This window comes from Coturnix japonica, chromosome 9 (assembly GCF_054131305.1).
Source record: "Coturnix japonica strain WE chromosome 9, WE-NBRP24, whole genome shotgun sequence".
Classification (NCBI taxonomy): Eukaryota; Metazoa; Chordata; class Aves; order Galliformes; family Phasianidae; genus Coturnix; species Coturnix japonica.
The window spans coordinates 26,240,736-26,259,330 of record NC_140671.1 but is presented as its reverse complement, the minus strand read 5'-3'; the positions used below and the strand labels follow the sequence as shown (position 1 = coordinate 26,259,330).

Genomic DNA, 18,595 nt, shown 5'->3' with positions numbered 1-18,595 from the left:
GAGTGAGCTGGAGGGGATGCTCAAGTGTAAAGGGGAAGGCACAGAGTCCTGATGCATGTCAGTGCTGGTGCATGAGAGACCCTGAGGCATCGGTGGAGCAGCCAGGAGGTAGAATAATACAGCAAGCATTGGGAAGCAGTAAGGAAGCAGTGTGCCTGCACCCCCTGAGCGCTCTTGATAGGACACATGGTAGGGACACTGTGGGATCCACATACAGATACAGCTGAGCAGTGCTCAGTGCTTGCTGTCTGAGTGTTGTAAAAGCAACACACTCCCAAAGTTTAGCATGCAGAGCCACCGAGGCGTTACCTGACAGCCTCGACATGGGAAATCAGGTGAAAAGCCTTGTGCAGGGAATGCAGCATCCCCTGAATTCCCCACTCAGCATGAAGCAGACTTATAAATCAGTGCCTGCAGGAGGAAAGCACACGAGATGCAAGTGCATCCTCTCCTTGCTGTTGCAATCCAGATGATCCCTGAATCCCACAGGAGGGAGGGCATCTCCGACGCTTGGATGCACCAAAGCCCTATGGGCACAAAAAGGAAAGGACCTGACTGTGAGTCATTCCTTGGTGCTGCTCTGGGGACACCAGGAGGGTGGAGGGCTCACATGGATGGGTTTTCTCCCTGCTTTGTAGGACTTTTGAGCCCAGGTGACCACCAGACTCCTGCCATCCCCAAGCCCAGCAGAGCTGTAAGGACAAGCTGCCAGCTGGGCACTGTAATAGGGTGCTGGAATCTACCCATCCAGCTGCAAACCCTCCCTAATAACTCCCTTGCGACCCACCACTGGGTGCTGCCTGCTTCGGGTTGATGTGAAAAAAGGCCCTTTAAGTGAAAAACACTTTGATTCCAGGAAGCAGCTCTCCCACCCACCAAAGCGGGACAGCATGTTCTTCCATCACCTCCTGCTGCATCCTGCCTGCAGAGCAGAGGCCCTGGGGCTGCTGCCACCCCCCAGCACGGCCCTCTATCTGCTCACACTGCCGGAGATTTATAGACGAATAAAAATCTGTTGGCTGACCCTTTGTTTACTCCTCTTGGAGAAAATAATTAACTCTTGGTGCAGTTCTGATACACAGAACATGGATTAGAAGAACTTGATAAAAGTGTCCTTTAAAGCTGCCCAAGCTCAAGCAGTGGCCCCCATTTGTCCCTACACTGCAACAACCCCAGGCAGGACTCCATGCAGATTCCACCCAGCAAAAGCTGGGAGAACCACAAGGAACAAATCCCTCGAATGGGAATAGAGGAGCAGCAGTGCCTGTGCAGCACTTCTGGACACACAGAGGGGACGTTTCAGCATGACATGGCATGGGATGGGATGGAATGGCATGGGATAGGAGGGGGATGGCATGGGATGGGATAGAGTAGGGTGGAATGGGATGAGATGGCAGGGCATGGTATGGGATGGGATGACACGGCATGGCATAGCATGGGATAGGAGGGGAATGGCGTGGGATGGGATAGAGTAGGGTGGGATAGGATGAGATGGCATGGCATGGCATGGCATGGCATGGCATGGCATGGAATGGAATGGAATGGAATGGAATGGAATGGAATGGCATAGCATGGGATAGGAGGGGAATGGCATGGGATGGGATAAAGTAGGATAGGATGGGATGAGATGGCATGGCATGGCATGGGATGGGATAGCATAGCATGGGATAGGAAGGTAATGGCATGGGATGGGATAGAGTATGGCGGGATGGGATGAGATGGCATGGCATGGCATGGCATGGCATGGCATGGCATGGCATGGCATGGCATGGCATGGAATGGAATGGCATAGCATGGGATAGGAGGGGAATGGCATGGGATGGGATAAAGTAGGATAGGGTGGGATGAGATGGCATGGCATGGCATAGCATGGGATGGGATAACATAGCATGGGAGGGAAATGGCATGGTACAGGATGGATTAGGGTGGGATGGGATGGGATAGAGTAGGGTGGGATGGGATGAGATGGCATGAGATGGTGTGGCATGGCATGGGATGGGATAGCATGGCATGGGATGGGATAGCATAGCATGGGATAGGAAGGGAATGCCATGGGATGGGATAGAGTAGGGCAGGATGGGATGAGACAGCATGGCATGGCATGGCATGGGATAGCATAGCATGGGATAGGAAGGGAATGGCATGGGATGGGATAGAGTACGGTGGGATGGGATGAGACAGCATGGGATGGCATGGCACGGGATAGGGACTCCAGCAGGTCACAGCCATGCTGTGCTACTTGGGGGTGGCAGCTGCAGGCATCCATCTGTTTTCAATCACGGAGTCACCGGCCAAGTGTAAAACAAGATCTGACCTTCAGTGATTTCTCCCTCTTGACATTTTTTTTCCCTTCAAATATCACAGATTGGCCCAGCGGGGTCACTCATGTGAGAAAGCCCTAAAATTGTTCCATGTTGAGATGTCCCTGCCTTGCCTAGTGAGCACTGCCCAGTGCTCCTGGCTCAGCAAAGGCCTCAGGAGCAGCAATATTTCGCATCACAGAACAGACAATAGAAGAGAGCAGCGAACAGCTCAGCCACCACCAAACATACAGTGCATGGGATGCAGCAGAGCATCTGGTGATGTTCCAGCAAGCAGAGCCCATCAGAACTCACTACATGGATGGTGCTGCACCCCAGCAGGGACTGACATCCAAACCAGGCTCTGGGAGCTGAGGAGCCCCCCAGGAGCCATAGGGCTGGTGACTGTCTGGACTGGGCCTGTTGTCATTGGCACAGCAGCGGGTGTCCCGGCGCGGCGGCAGGCAAACAAAGAGCGGTTCACGGCTCCATCGATCCGAAGGTCAGCCGGGTGAAGCGCGAACATCTGGTCTGATGCTGCCCAGCGTGGGTCGAAGGGCTTCCCCGGGTTTATTTAAAGATGAGCCTTTCAGAAGGAAGCATCCAATATTGCTTTTAAGTTTCTCAGGATGGAAAGCCCTCCCCGGCTCTGCTTTGTGCCAGGTTGGAGCCCTGCGCCTCCCAGCCCAGCCATCCAGTGTGCTCTAACAAAAGGAATGGGCTTTTGCTGCTGCAGGCTCTTTCAGAGCCAGAAAGGGGACTGCCTGCCCAACCCTGCGGCCCAGCACGTGCCCATGGACGCTGGAGACAGGACAGCATCAGCCAGAGGGAAGAGCCGTGGGGGTCGAAACGGGTTTACAAGAAATCAGTCACCTTTGATCCACAGATTACCAGCAATAGCGTATTGACTACATCCCTGGGTGAGCTGCTGCACAGTTAATTAGACACGTTATTAAAAACATGCTTCTCTACTAGCCTGAATTAGTCCAGCTTCCAAGCCACAGAGTCCTGCCCTGCTAAATTAAGCAGACTTTCACTACTAACAACCTTTCCTCCAGGCCAGTACCAGCAGACAAGGCAGAAGACACTCCTTCATCTGCTGGGTAGAGCGAAGGGCAGGCAGGTTTTCCATACACTGAGCCAAGGTGTCTTTATTTTGACTCTCCTTTGGATGCAGACACCAGAAACAAACCCCATATCTATGGATAGGCTCCCTTTTCCCCCAAAAATCAACCACTGATTTGTCCTGCTTCCATAAGCAACATCTTAGGCATGGGTCAATGGTTGGACCAGATGATCTCAGGGTTCCTAGGATTTTATGGCCTCAGCAAAGGGCACTGCTATGTGTTTACTCCTTGGCAGTTGTTTCAGAGCTGGCCCCAATGCCCATGGCACCCAGCCGCTCTGCCGCTCAGCCCCGCTGCCAGCCAAAGAGCCCGCCTCGCTCCCAAAGCCTTTTTTATTAGAAACACACACAGTCACCAAATGATTCAAGTGGAATCCATTACACAGCATTTAGTACATATCATTTGTATTTCACAGCCGGCAATCCTTCCGATTTCACAGAGTAATGGCTATTAAAAAAACCCTGCTGCAGCTGATGGGAAGGGATCCATGCATTGAAGATGGAGGGAGCATTTCTTCATGCCCAGGTCTACCTGCTGTAACTAAGACACACTTACATTGTTCAGCATTACGTCCACAAGGTATCCTGGATGTCCTGCACAGCAGGAGCACTGTACCATGCTTCACTCAAATCAACTCAAGGTTTAGCTCCTCTCCCATCTCCTCCCAGATGCTTCATTCAATCCTCAAACACTGAGGACTCTGGGGACATGAGGAACCACGGCCAAATGGAATCACTGCCATTGGCCACTGTTTTGGGACTACTTCATCCCATAAAGTAAGAACAACAGGTGATTCCAGCATGAGAATCTTGACCTGTTAAAGACCTGTTCAAAACATAAACTGTGACACAGCCTTTCCACTGTCACATCCAAGTCCTACATTGCCACCACGATGTCTTCTTCTGGCAAGCCAAGCTATAGTGCATGATTCTGAACTCTGTCTGCAGAAAGCTTGGATGGAAATACCATCTGGGAAAGGCTCCCCCACGTCATTAAGACCTATCTCCACATTAACCATCCACGCAAGTAGGAACCCCATCCCACTGACAGCACAATCCCTTCTGCCTACTCCACAATGCCCATCTGTTTAGTATTACGGCTTAGTCGGTGGAAAAGGAAAAAAGAAAAAGCACTTCATTGTGTTATGGAGCATAAATTCAGCAGATATACAAAGACAGCAAGTCATGGGTAAGGAGGAGTCTCCTGTCCTAACAGCATGCTCAGGGCTATAGAATCATAGAGTGGATTATGTTGGAAGGGACCTTAAAGATCATTGAGTTCTGCTGTGGGTTGATTGTCCACCACCAGATCAAGATGCCTTGGGCCCCATCCATGGCATTGGGCACATCCAAGGATGAGGCATGATTTCAGAAGATGCTAAAAGGACTCTTTTTCCTTAACCCGCAGCAATACATCAAGTCAACTGAACTCAACCCAAACCACCAGAGATCCTCCCTGGTGAGAAACCAACAAATGTATGTGATGGACACAGAGACAACAACTCGGCTCCCACCACCAGATTTCTGCTTCCCACACTGCTTTGAAACACTGGTGCCTCTGGTAGCCATCAATATTTGTCATCATTACGCTACACCATGCCCTGCAATCGGTGAGGACAGGCTCGTTACATAATTTTAATGCACAAAGTACATTAAAGACCCTGAGGTCTACAATTTCATACCTCATAATGATGTGGAAAGAGGGCTGAATCATTGGACTGGAAGCAAGTAACTGGCCCGGCACTGGTGATCACAGTCTGCACTGACCAAAAGGAGCACAGGCCAAACCTGAAACACCTTTCTCCAATGCTCTAATTGCAATAATTTCCCAGATCTTAGAAAAATTCCAAGCAGAGTCAACCAGGAAGCAAGAGAAACATTTACTTTTTTTGCTCTACATACAATCAGAGCTTCATTTGCTGCAGTTCTTTCTAACACTTTGTAAAGGACGTCCACGGGCCAACCAGTCTATGGCCTATGGCCACAACCCGAATGAATGCATCAAGACCACAGCTCAGCTCATTGCTACACAGACAAGGCTATGAGAGGCCAACAGTGATCATTTGCTTTCATTTCTGGTCGTTTCAGATGTGATGCTTTCATAAACAAGCCCAAGGAACCGTGGCCACATGAAATTCCTTTAAGGCATCTCAACAACAGGTAGAAAAATCAGATTTGGGGACTAGTCATTAACTTCTAATTGGAAGAAAACCACAAGAAAGCTCCCTAGACCTGCTCCAGTGAAAAAACGGGCAGTGGAGCAAACCTACCCAGTTATTTGCAGTCCCGTGTTTCCAGTGTCTCCTTTGCCAAAATGAACTGAGATAAGCTCAGAAGCATTCAGGAAGGGAGAAGACTTCCTAAAGACTTCCACTTGGCAAAAGCAGAGTGAAAAACAGATGAGCCATGAGCCCCAAAGAAGTATAAGGTAGGAGATAACCAACCTTGAAGTAAAAAAGCTCATAACAGAATCATGGAGTCATTACAGTTGGAAAAGACCATGGAGATCACTGTGTCCAACCATCAACCCATCCCCATCATAACCACTCATGGAATCATTAAGGTTGGAAAAGACCTCCAAGATTCTCCAGCCCAACCATCAGCCCACCAACCATGTCCCTTTGTGCAGAGATGGGAACTGGGAGAAAGCCCTAATAAAATCAGGCATAGCTCACAGGGATGGAACCAACAGGCTTCAAGAATAAGCAAGCAGGATCCCAAGAAAAACAGATCCAGAGGTCAGCAACCCTGCCCATAGCAGGGGGTTGGAACTGATGATCTTTAAGGTCCCCTCCAACCTAAGAGGATCCACGAAAGGATGAATGGGAGAAGAGCTAAGGAAAACTGGTGAGCCCTTAAAGACAGGAGCATCTCAGTGCAAAAGAAGGACCAGGTTAGATATTAGGACAAATTTCTTCTCCAAAATAGTGGCTGGACACTGGAATGGGATGTGCTGGTGGATGGTTGAGTCACTGGAGGTGTTCCAGAAACGTTTAGAAGTGGTACTAAGGGACACTGGTTAGCAAGCAATACTGGTTGCAGGTGGACGTTGGACTCAATGATCTCAGAGGTCCTTTCCAACCTCAGAGATTCTATTTTATGATGAAGTTTAGCAGTTACACTGTGATTACAATGCAGTGAAATCGTGAGCATTCAAGGTCTCGCTCAGGCTGAAATCACTTCTGGGAAAATAATGAAAACGCTGCTGTAATTCAAATCATAAAGAATTAAAGAACGGGAGTATAATTAGCAGCAGTCAACATACTTCTACAGGAAACGCATCTTGTCAAACAAATCTGATTTCATTCTTCACTGAGATTACAAGTCTGATTGGTAAGGGTAACCATGTAGAGGCAAGAGGCTTTCAGAGCACTGAACCAGGAGGCGTGACGGTGGCACGGGGACGCAGAGCAGCACTCCTCCCATCACCAAAAACATGCTGAAGGGATTAAGAGCTGATTAGCTGGCAGGTTTCATACAGCTGTTCCAAAGCTCCGCCAACCTCAGAGGGTTTGTCAGGATCTGGCCCCAGATTCATTTTCACCTTACAGCTGGAGAGGGATGAATGAAACTCGTGTTGAAATATCTACTGCTGTCCCAGACTCGCAGAGCATCCTCAGGTAAAGGATGTGGGATTCCCCTCCCCTGATGTTTGCCATATGGAAAAAATGATGCTTCTACTCTAATGGAGTTGTTAATTTTCTACAGATAGTAATGTCAGAGAGAGAAGAGACTTGGAAGACAAGTAGGAAGATCTAAAATAGCCACCCTAGACAGGTGGACTGAATTGCCCTCTGCAGGATGCTGTCTGAAGGGGGTCTTCCCAGCATCTTACATTACAACTATCATTTTTATTCCAGTATTCCAACTGATCAAATCATTCTCTAAAGCAAGCTGGGGCAGGGGCATGACCCTATAAATAATATAAAGTATGCTACAAAGACACTGCTCACTGCCCAGCCTGTGTTTTAGGGTTTCCAAGAGCTTCGGGGAACAGGTTCAAACTACAGCAGAAGAAAATCAAAAGGTTGGAGATGTGCTGGAAGATGGGAAAGGGACATTCACAGGCTCTTGCCCACCCCGAGGGTAGGCAGCACTCCTCAGTACCCCCAGCAAATGGCAAATCCATCCTGAAAAATCCCCTAGCAATGGGGAGGGAGCAGCTGCTGCTGTCAGTGCCTTCTGGGCTTGTCACCACTGCCTCTTACCCCCTGCAGCCCCAGCCAGCTCTACTGACATCCAACACCGCCTCTGCCAAGTCAGCCCAGTTGGGTTCCCCCACTAATGCAAGCAGAAAAGCCATTCTTTGGGGGCTCCTCTAACACGCTGCCTCCTCCCCCCCGCCAAAAGACTTAGTCAAAGCAAATGCCAGACCCATTAAGAGCAAAAGACCTCACAGCCAACAGAGGAATTCTTGGGCTTGATGGACTGTTTATAGAGTCTTTTATAGGAAGGATGGGTAACCTAATCCCAACTACAACATTTTTTATGCTGCTCTATGAGGGTTCAGCTGTGATTAAACTGTTGGCACAGTCCCATGGCACATAAAACCATGGAGACCAGCAAGTCTCATCCCTGTCGGAGCCCTGCAAATGCAAGTGAGAAAACTATTCCAAGCATTAAAGGCCGCTGGGCCCCGCTGCCGTATCGGTGACACGGCTGCTCCCGCTGCAAGCATCACTGCTTGCACCTCTGACAGCTTCTGCTGTCTCAAGAGACCAAAATAAAAGCAGCGTGGCAGTCACTGTGCTGATCTCAAGCTGCAGTCCAGAGCGGTACAAAGGCTCATCTCCCCCAGGACTCATTCTGGGTACCAGAAGCTGGATACAGGAGATGCGATGGCTCTTGCAAAAAATATCCACTCGAGTGTCACGGGGCTCCATATCCTTCTCTCCAAGCAGCAGCCCCATAGCAGCACACAGCCTCCATCCTAACACACCAACCAAACCCAATAGCAACAACACTTTGCTATTGGTTAGGCCGATGGGGGACTTGGGGAGCAGGGTTAGGAACAGCAGATGAGTAGGGACCATCACAATGGGCTTGGTGGGTGAGATTTCAGAGAGCAGAACATGTAAGAACCAGTGGGCACCAAGCCAGCATCTTCGGGCACTTCCAACACAGTGTTCGTTTCATTTTATTGTTATACAACTGTTACAGAACAAAGACTTCATTTTACTTTGGCTTTGTTGACTCATCCATCGGTTTGGTTGCCCTCATGCTACCCAGGGCCAGCACACACCTGTTCCAGGTGGGCTCCCAAAGCTCCTGTTGACTTATGGCCATGCATGGTACTATGAGATATGGGTTAGTAGCTTGTGGTGATGGGAGGATGGTTGGAGATGATCTTGTATGTCCTTGCCAACCTTATGGTTCTGTGATGGGCCTTTCACACTCCAAACTCTGGAGCATGCTGATTTCAAACCCCTTTTTGGCACGGTCATAATCCAGTGAAAGACTTTACAACCTCTGCCTTGAGCATCCTCAGAAAAGGGACATGTCCCTCAGTGCACAGCTGCTCCCTTTATGTGGCATGGGAGTTTGCCAGCAGTTTAATTTTGGTCCAGCAAGAGCCTGCAGTACATTCCTGTAGCCAACGGGAGGAGGCTCACGAGTGCTTTCTAATGCTGTCACCTGATGCCATTAACATCTGCGTGGTTTTACCCCTCCAGCAATGCACTGAGCCTGGACTCCTGGACATACCCTGTGCAGGAAGATGGGAGCTCTAATGAAATCCAGGCAGTGTGTTCAGCCCGCTGGATGACAATGAGAAATGACAAGGGACAACCTGCCGGCTGCGGAGCTGGGTGCTGTCAGACACACTGGTTGAGGAAGCAGGGATGCCCTCTGATGGGGAAAGACAAGGAGGAGAAAGCTGAAGAGCCCTTAAACATCTGGGGCTGCCCACGCTCCACACACCCAAGCCCAAATGTAGCCAAGAAGCAAATCACCACCCAGACATTGAGAAGCCAAAGGAGGGGTCTGTGCTCCTGCAGAGCCCCAGTGATCCCTGCCAGGAGACCCACAGAAGGGGCAGGCCCTTCTCAGCACCTCTGGCCACCATGAAACTCAAGGCCAAAGGACGGCACACCCAGGGCTGACCTCAGCAGGGCACCCCAGCAGCCAAGTAACTCCTGTTTTAAGTTCTCCCTGGATAGCCCACACACTAAGGACCTCCCAAACACATGGCAGAAGGCCAGGTCAGCTTTCCAAGGGCTCAGCACCCACAAAAGTGAGCCCAGGTCATATTTAGGCCATGCAAATTACAAGGCAAGACTTCTGCTTGGGGGTGACCTGCTTTGCTTCCTCTGGTACCAGACCCTACCTGGGAGGCAAAGGCTTTGCTGGTCCCTCTTTGGCATTGCTTATTTCTCCGCTGTGCCACTCCCAAACCTCCTGCAGCCCCAAACCCACTGTGCCACATCAGCCAGCCCCAAGCACAAGAGACCCAGACGACAAACGGGAGCAGCTGCCAGCAATGCTCAGTGTTTCCAAAGGATCCGTGCTTATCAAAAGCTGTCGCTCCGCAGCCAGAACAGGTGTCAGTCACAGCAAAATCTCATGGCAGCTATTCAATTTGAAGGCACAGGGTTTGACATAGGGGGAAAAAAGAAAGTAGAGGGGGGAAAAAAAGCATCGTTGGCAGATTCTCTGCTCTCCATCTCTACCATAGGCCTGGTGGAAGGAAGGTGACACCTCCCACTAGCCTGACACCAACCCCTACTAACACTGCCAACATCCTAATTAGCACCTTCCCTGTGCTTAACCTGCTCCCAACTGCTCTGCATCTGTCCGAGGACATGGCACGGGAACTCAGAGCATCCCTGAAGGTACAGCAGCAGTCCTACATGCACCCCTTCCCCTCTGGAGCAGCTGGCACCGCCTGCTCTTGCAACCCATGCCAGTGCCCCTGCTGCTCTGCTATGTGTCTGCTGTCATGGGATTTCCACACGGCATCAAGCACACTTCTGTGTTTATCCTTTGCAAGCCTCCACAGCAGTGCTAACGTGCTGAGGATGGAAGAAGGGCAGAAGATCCCAGTTACAACGGGGCTACCCAGCAAACGAGGCTTTGTCCCCAGGACAGAAGTCCATGCCAGCCATCCCTGTTCCCCTTCCACAAGGCATAAATAACCAGCTTGCCATTTCCTCCTGGAGCTCAGCAAGTCGTGTGTCTGCCTGCACTCAGCACGCAGGTGCTATCTCGGTGTGCACACATGCAGCTTGCAAGCTGGGGCGTGCACACAAAGGGCTGCAAACAGCGCACCCAGCCGCCTCCTACACCTTGTTTTATTCCATCCCTGCTGCCCCCAGTTCACGCATTTCTCCTGCTTGCTTTGTCCCCTGATAGCAGGGCAGGCTTAAAAAGTAAAACAAGGCAAAGATTTATGAAGTGAGGCTCACGGTAAAGGTTTCCGAGTTACAGTCTTGGAGCCTGGAAACAGGATTACAAGCAAAGCAAATCATAAAACGCGACTGTAACCTCGACACAGCAAGATGTGACCCCTCACGTGTTCCAAGCCTATCTCACACCCAAGCATGTGGTGTGCACAGCCTGCAGGCTCACACCACTGCACAACCCTCTCCTGAGCTGCTCTTTCTTTATGCCTTTGCAACCATCTGAGAGCAGCACGCTGTCCTCCTCCATCAGCCTGGGGATGGATGGGGTCCCATACAACCCAATACAGAAATCAAAGGCGGCATACAAACATGAGTAACTTTTAGCTGGCTGCAGAGGGACACAATGAAGGATGCTGCCACCTCCTTCCTAAGAGTACCAGTCACTTTCCCATTCCTGAAGGGAGAACACAGTGGAGCCAAGCAGAAATGAAGGAGTGGAGAAGGCTCTGGGGGGAGCTGAGTGACTCAGTATCTAAAGGGGCTGTAAGAAAGGGAACAGACGCCTAAGCAGGGTCTGCTGTGACAGGACACAGGGAAGTGTCTTCCAGCTAAAAGATAGGAGAATCATAGAAGCACGAGGTTGGAAGAGACCTCCAAGATGCAGAGATTTAGTGGATATAAGGAAGGATTTCACAGTGAGGGTGGTGAGGCAGGTTGCACATCGAGGTGATGCTGCCCCATCTGTGGACACCCAGAGCTGGAGGGGCTCTGAGCACTGATGGAGCTGTGGGTTGTCCCTGCTCATTGCTCCCACTCAAACCAGCCTATGACTGTATGATAAGAACCTTCAAACCCATACAATGATGCACCCAAAGCTTCCCATCCACAGACATTTCCTATGACCCCCAAGCATCAGCGCAGCAAAGGACAGAGATGCCTTTTCCCTCCTGCATCCCTCTGCTTGTATTATTCAAACCCTCAGAGTGTCTGGATAGTTCTTACCCCCCCCTCCCCCCTCCATCTCACCTCTTCTCACTGGGAAGACCCTCAGAGCTCATATAGGAGCAAAGCAAAGCCAAACCCTTCGCTGCCCACCCCACAGCCACCTCCCCCTCCTCTCCCACCCCACAGGCTCGGCAGCCAGCCACAAGCAGCCCAGGAATGGGGCTGCCGAGCCCATTGTTCCCTTTGTCTGGCCCTCGGAGCACGAGCCTGAGCTGCTCATGCCATCCCCTCCACCTCGAGGCCGTTCGCACGCCCAGCTGCCCTCGCTACCCCCAGCCCATGGGGTTGGGGCCCACAGGGATTGGGAAGGCGCTGACCCTGGGAACACGGCCATGGGATGGCAGAGGCTGGGTCAGCTGGGAGACCCTCTTAGAGAGCCCACAAAGCTCCATCAGGCTTACCAACAAGGAGGGAGAGATCCATGCAGGGACCCTCTGAGAGCCCTGAAAGGTTCCCCAACAAGGAGAGTGAGACCTAAGCAGCAGAACCAGCCCTGCATAAGGCTCAGATCCAGCACACAGAGGTCAGGAGGGTCCATGGCCACAGCAGTGAGTAAAACAGAGCAACACACATACATACATGCATACCCAGAGAGGTGGTGATGCCCATCCCTGCAGGCTCAGACTGAACAGAGCCTTCAATGAGCACCTGGTGGAGCTGCAGCATCCCTGTTCACTGCAGGGGAGTTGGCCCAGATGGCTTTTAGGGTCCCATCCAGCTCAAGCCACTCTATGATTCCAGGCTTTGCCTTCAGCAGAGTGCTTTGCCCTCATCAGTGCCCCTTCCGAACACAACACACCACCCCCATCACCACCTTTTACACACCCCATCCCAGGTCCACCCACCTCCACTGTACAGCCACCCCCTGTCCTTTCCCAGCCATTCCCTCTTCTGAGCCCATGCTTTCAAAGAGCCATCCACAATGACTTTAAGATCTCTTTCGTAATATGCTAATAAGTAATTTAAAGACCCGCCACTGTGCATGCATGGGTTTAGGGTAATTTTTTTTTTCTCCATGTGAATCCCCTTTTCATTCATCACTGACTACGTCTAATCTGCCACTTTATAGCCCGGTTATCCAGTGTCATGAGATCCTTTGAGTTGTTTTTATGACAGAACCCTTTAGGTTGGAAGGGACCTTAAAGAACACCCAGTCCCAACCCCTCTGAATAATTCCCTATAATCTGCAAACTTTCTTGCCACGCAGTTCCCACCCCTCTCTCGCACGCTTAGAAATACATTGCAAAGCACAAGCCTCACGCTGACCCCCATCCATTGGGAAAAATGACTCTTTGTTTCCCCTTCTTTAAGCAGATTTTAATCCATAAGAGCGCCCTTGCTCTGAAATTACTAGTCTGGAGCTACCGAGATCACCCAGGGAGCTCTGCTTAAAGGATGCATGTCCTGTCTGCTCCAGCCCCAACATCTATTTTCCCCATTCACTCTATAAAACGTGACCCCCTCTGCAGACACTCCAGCCCTGGGGCAGCCCCATCCCCAAACACTCTTGTTTTGAAGGGGGAAATTCAAGCTGTCCTCAATTGCTCCATTCTGACTATTTTTAACTTCCACCCCCCTCCCCCCTTGATTTCCCAATTCTGTTTGGGGTTTGTTTGTTTGCTTTTTCCCACAGGTTATTCTTAAAACTCCTCTTACTCTCCCATATAAGGGCTCACATCCACCACCCCACAGTCTCCTATTCTCTTTTAGACATCACTTCCACCTCCTGAAGAACATCCCTTCCCCTCCACTGACAGCCTCCAGTTTGCTGTCATTGTGTGGATGCAATACCCACCCCTGAATAAGGTAAGGCTTGAAATGAAGGTAATTTATCAGACCTAATTAATGAACTTCTAGAGCTCACCAGCCCTTCCTCTCTTTCCCACCTTGAGACAGCACTGAGCTGCAGCACAGCTGCTCCCATGGAGCCGGTCCGGGACTACAACAAGAGATCCTCCTCTCGTGGGCTCTCTGAAGAGCTGCAATTATTCACAGTCACTAAAACTGTAATTTCTGAATAACGCCCCTTTGTGACATTGATTCAGTTGCGATGGAGGCGAGCACCATCTGCAATTAGAGCCGCGTTTTCTGCCCTCCAAGCCTGTTTAATCTCCCTTAACGTTTGGCAATCAGTGCCACCACTCGGGTCAGAGGGGTAACAGAGCACTGAGATTCAGAGGGGCTGACATGGTGTGATGCTCATGTCCTCCCTCACCTCCACCCTGGCACAGATCACCTCCCATCCTGCACAGACACACAACAATGTTAAATCCTAGTATTGATGCATCTCTGCAAAGCCACATCCCTGCTGCGAGTGCCAGGTCCTGCACACGTCAGCCTGTTATCACAGGAGGCCCCATCTTTCCCCCCCTTATCTCACTGCTGAACTTTTGCCTTCGAGGATCTCCCTGTTGCACACAGCAGGGAATGGGCAGCCGTGTTTCCAGAGAGCCAGAAGAAGATGAGAGCTCATTTGCTCCAAGACTGGAACTTAATGTCTGCTCTCCCAGCCAGGCTCACACACAAGCACCCACCTCTCAGCCCAGCATTGTGTGGCTGGGCCGTGAGTGCATGTTGGGGCAGTAACACTGGACTTAAACTCATTTATCACCACTGCAATTGTGCTCACACAAAAGCAGAAAGCTGAGGACCTGGTTATTTACCCAGCTTCTCCAGCAGGTTTTGCAGTTCCACCGGTGTCCACCCTTCTTTACAGCCACTGAAGGTATGTGTACACAAACTACGAGTGCAGGCAGATCCTTCAGCACAGCAGACCCCTGCTCTCAGCCCCTCAGTAACATCCCCAAGGCACTGCTGTTGTACCTGCATCCCCTTAAGTCCTTAAGTGCATCCACTCCAAGCCGTGTCCCCATAGCTGGCTTCTCATAGCCCTGTCCCCATGGTATCTCTTTCAAGCACCCCCTCCCTGGGCTTGGATGAACCTATCTGGAATTACAGCAAGGACTGGGAGCAAATGGGAGAAGTAGAGAGTCCCTGCAACCTCAACTAATAGATGGAACCTCAACTAATAGATGGATATCTGAATTGGGCACCAGCATATCAGTCTGCTCCCAACTGCCCCAGCAATGCAGCATTCACCTTGTCAAAAATTAACCCAGGGAATGGAGCCGTGGGGGAAGGCAGAGCACACAGAGAGGTATCACAGACCCAAAATCAAGGTCTCTGCTCCACACCTCATTGCAGTTTTACAGTGTTTGTTTCCAGCTTGGTCTCAGCACCGGATAAACCAAATGCTGAGCTAATTGATGCTGCTCCTCTGCCTGTGGGGCTGGAGGAGGTGGTGGAAGAGCTCTGCAATGGGTCACTCCAGGGCCACAAGGGCATGAGAGAGGGGAGACTGCGCTTGAACATTACAATCTGCTGTAGCACACATACAGAACACAGCACACCCCATCCCAAGCGTGTGTATATAGCTCAATAAGACATCATGTGTCTTATATACACTACAACCATGCACGAACAAGCAGCTCCTGCCTCCAGCTTGCAACAGCAACAGGACCCCTGCCCACCCCACACCACATGCTTTGGAGCCCACAGCCCCCCATGCCCTAATATATAGATAGGAGGGCCATCTCATTTCTCCTATCCCACATTTTTTGGCACAGATCTGGCTTTCCTCCAGCCCTTTGGGAAACCTGCCAGCTCTGCAAGGTTTACTAAAAGTTAACTCCAAAGAGGGGGTGAAAAGCGCCTTCATTTGATTCCCCTGCCGGGTGATATTCAAACTCACAGCTCCCATCCTCATCATCCCCCCTTTACCCCCACCCTTGAAATACCTTGGAAGCATCCCTGCTCCAGACACGCCGTGCCACGCAAGCACATGCGAGCAGGAGCACAAAGAGGGCCGGCAGCGATAGCAGCACTGTTCCTAATGGTGTGGTGTGGGATCCAGACCCTTCCAGCTCTCCTTTGTTCTTCAATTTCTTTCTTATATAAAAAAAGAAACACACACACACACACAAAAACTTCCCCTTCCATAAGCCTGAACTTTCCCAGCCGCACACAGATACCTTGCGACGGCCCAAACAACTACACACAACTCTTCCCCTCTGCTTTATGTACGTTGTCATCCACCTCCCTGTTTTCCATATTGATTTATATTACGTTTTTTCCACATTTCCTTTCAGCAGAGACATTTTTACCCCCAAGAGCAGCTCCTCCCCAGCTCAGGACACGCATTGTGCCGGCCATGGAGTAATCAACTTCCAATTTCCATGCACACTCCTGTTTATATTTCCTTCCCTATCGGCTTTGTTTCTAATTAAGGTTTGCTCAACGCTACGACAATATACAGTGCACAGAGAAATATAAAGCACGTAGATAAATAAACACGGCGCACACACGCGCACTGACTAAGGCTGCGCTTTCAACCACGGATCCCAAAGCACTTTGTCATGTTCATTAACAAAACCTCGCAGCTCCCTTGGGAGGGACGCCTGTATTATTTTACGCCTTGTAATTAGGCAAACTGAGGCACAGGAGGAGACTGAATGGTGAAATTAAGCAGCATTACGGCAAAGCTCTGGAGTAGAGCTGGAAACAGGGCTCGGGAGGAACGTTCCCTGGGTAAATCACCAGATTGGAGCTGGATGAGCTCTACTCTCCCCCATGTTGGCCATGGACATGGTGGGGAATGCGATGGTGACACTGCCACTATGGGAGGTGGATGCAGCCGCCGTGTCCTCAGTCATCACCCGTTGTTGGAGTCGCTGCCCACACCAATGGGGTCCATCAGGAGAAGCAGATGGACGCCGTGCCTGAAATGGCAGCTCCCAAAGGGAAGGATGGAGCAGAGCGGCACCCAGGGAGCTCAGCCCACGCTCTCCTGCAGCGTCGGCTCTGCAGAAGGAGAGGAAGGCCAGGACACGGCTCACACAGCCCCAAAGACACACAGAACATGGCAGAAGGATGCTCTCAGATGGGGACGGCCAGCAGACCTTCAGCTCTCACCCCACAGCATCCCATCTCACATCCACCACCTCGGTGACCTCCCCCATCCACACACATCCCTTCCCCATCCCTCGGAACAAGCATTTCCACACCCAGCCCTGCAGCCACGGCGATGGGAAGGTCAATCCGTTCCTCTTGTTTCCAAGCAAAGGAACGGCCCCATAGTATCCAACACCTCCTGGTGGGGTCCCACAGGAGGCTTCCAACCCCCAACCCAGGATGGGTGCCCCCACACCCAGCTCTGAGCATGAACATCACTGTGAACGTGGCTGCTATGGGCAGCTTAGGCCATACATCCCACTTGGACATGTGCTCCTACAAACGCGCTCATCACACCCCCCCCCCCACCAACCCCTAATTAAAACCATACCATGCTCATTTGAATAGCATAGCTGGCTAGCGCTCTCCTCTGCAACGTAAATAGTCCTATTTATGCCAAGCTCCCATATTGTAAATATCACGATGTATAGCCGGCCAACCCATGAGTCATCTCCCAAAACTCCAACTTAATAAATGGTGCCTCATCTAACTGCTCCAGACAAACACCGTCCGGACGTCTCCCACCACCTCCACACCCAGCAGTAAAGCACAACCCCACGGAGCCCCCCGACCCCCACGGCACCGCAGGCGTGGCTGAGATGCGATGCATTGGGACCCCAAAATGGGAACCCGGTGTGAGACTCCCAGCCACGCAGCCAGCCCTTAATGGCAATCCAGCCCTCGGCCGTACACCCATCCTTCGGCCACGCACCCACCTGCCGCTGTCTCTGCTTTGTCTCAACCCAAAGGGGGACCCTACGGGGGGGTGCGGTTGGAGGATGCATTTGGCCTTGCTTAAGGTGGGGGACCCCAAAGCATCCACGGGTGAGGAGCTCGGCGGTTCCCAGCGGGAGGCGCGGAGGGAGATGCCCACCTCGGTACGGGGATGGCGGAGGGAAGAAGGGAAGGGCCGGGGTTTGGGGGGAGGAACGGCTCCACCTGGGGCAGCACTTCCCCAGAACTTCGCCTTCCCTCCTTCTGTCCCCCTTCCCCCCCTTCCCCACGACACCCCACACCCCCAGGAAGGGGTGCGGCGTGGAAGAAGGGGGAGGGCCGAAGGCCACCCCTCGATTAATTAAATAAATAATAATAAACGAGAGAAAGAAAAAAAAAAAGAAAAAAGAAAAAAAAAAATAAAACAACCTAAAAATTGCAAAATAAGAACGACCATCATCATAAAAGAAGGGGTTCTGCCTCGGAAAGGCCCCTTTCCTTACCTTCCACGGCGGCGAGCAGAGGCAAAAGGGCGAGGGGCAAACAGCAGAACCACAACGGCCCCATGGTGCGCTCCGGGCCGGGCATCACAAGCGGCGGCGGAGCTCCATGGAGGCGGCGGAGCGCAGAGCCGAGCCCCCTCGCTGGGGCTGGGGCCGCCGCCGGCGCGGGCACGGCCGCGGGCACGGAGCGCACCGCCGGCCCCGCCGCCCCGACCGGGCCGAGCCACCGCCGCCGCCGAGCGGGGGAGCGCCCCGCGCCGCCCTCCCCGCCCCGGGGGCGCCGCGCTGCCGGAGGGGGCGGCGGGCGGAGGGCGGAGGAGCGGGGAGCGGCGGCGGCTCGGGGGGCGGTGGGGAGCGGCGGAGGTGCGGGGCAGGAGGAGGGGGGAGACAAGGGAGGAGGCTCCCCCTGCGCAGAACGATGGTTTCTCCCGGAGCTGTCGATCATCCAGAGAAAGCCGTGATTTCAGCCCAAATCTTCCTCTCGGGGTTGAGTGAGCGCTGCGAAAGCCGGAGGGGGGGTGGAGGAAAAAGGGGGGGAGCTCCCGGAGGGCCGCAGGGATGCCCCCGCCTCCGCCCTTCCCACCGCCACGCCGCTCT

General features: G+C 52.0%; 1 protein-coding gene across 5 annotated transcripts in view; it reads right to left on the bottom strand.

Annotated features, from left to right (window-relative positions):
- Positions 1–18,201, bottom strand: part of EPHB2 (EPH receptor B2) — an 86,046-nt gene extending 67,845 nt beyond the window's left edge. For 4 of the 5 annotated variants that reach the window (XM_015882707.3, XM_015882709.3, XM_015882708.3 and 1 more), the window contains exon 1: positions 17,999–18,201. In XM_015882707.3, coding sequence (XP_015738193.2) covers positions 17,999–18,083 — 85 coding nt within the window. In that variant the 5' untranslated portion in view covers positions 18,084–18,201. Of the gene's footprint in view, positions 1–17,497; positions 17,744–17,998 lie in introns of those variants that run through there. The other variant, XM_085509721.1, reaches the window with a different exon arrangement.
- Between the last annotated feature and the right edge of the window lie 394 nt (positions 18,202–18,595).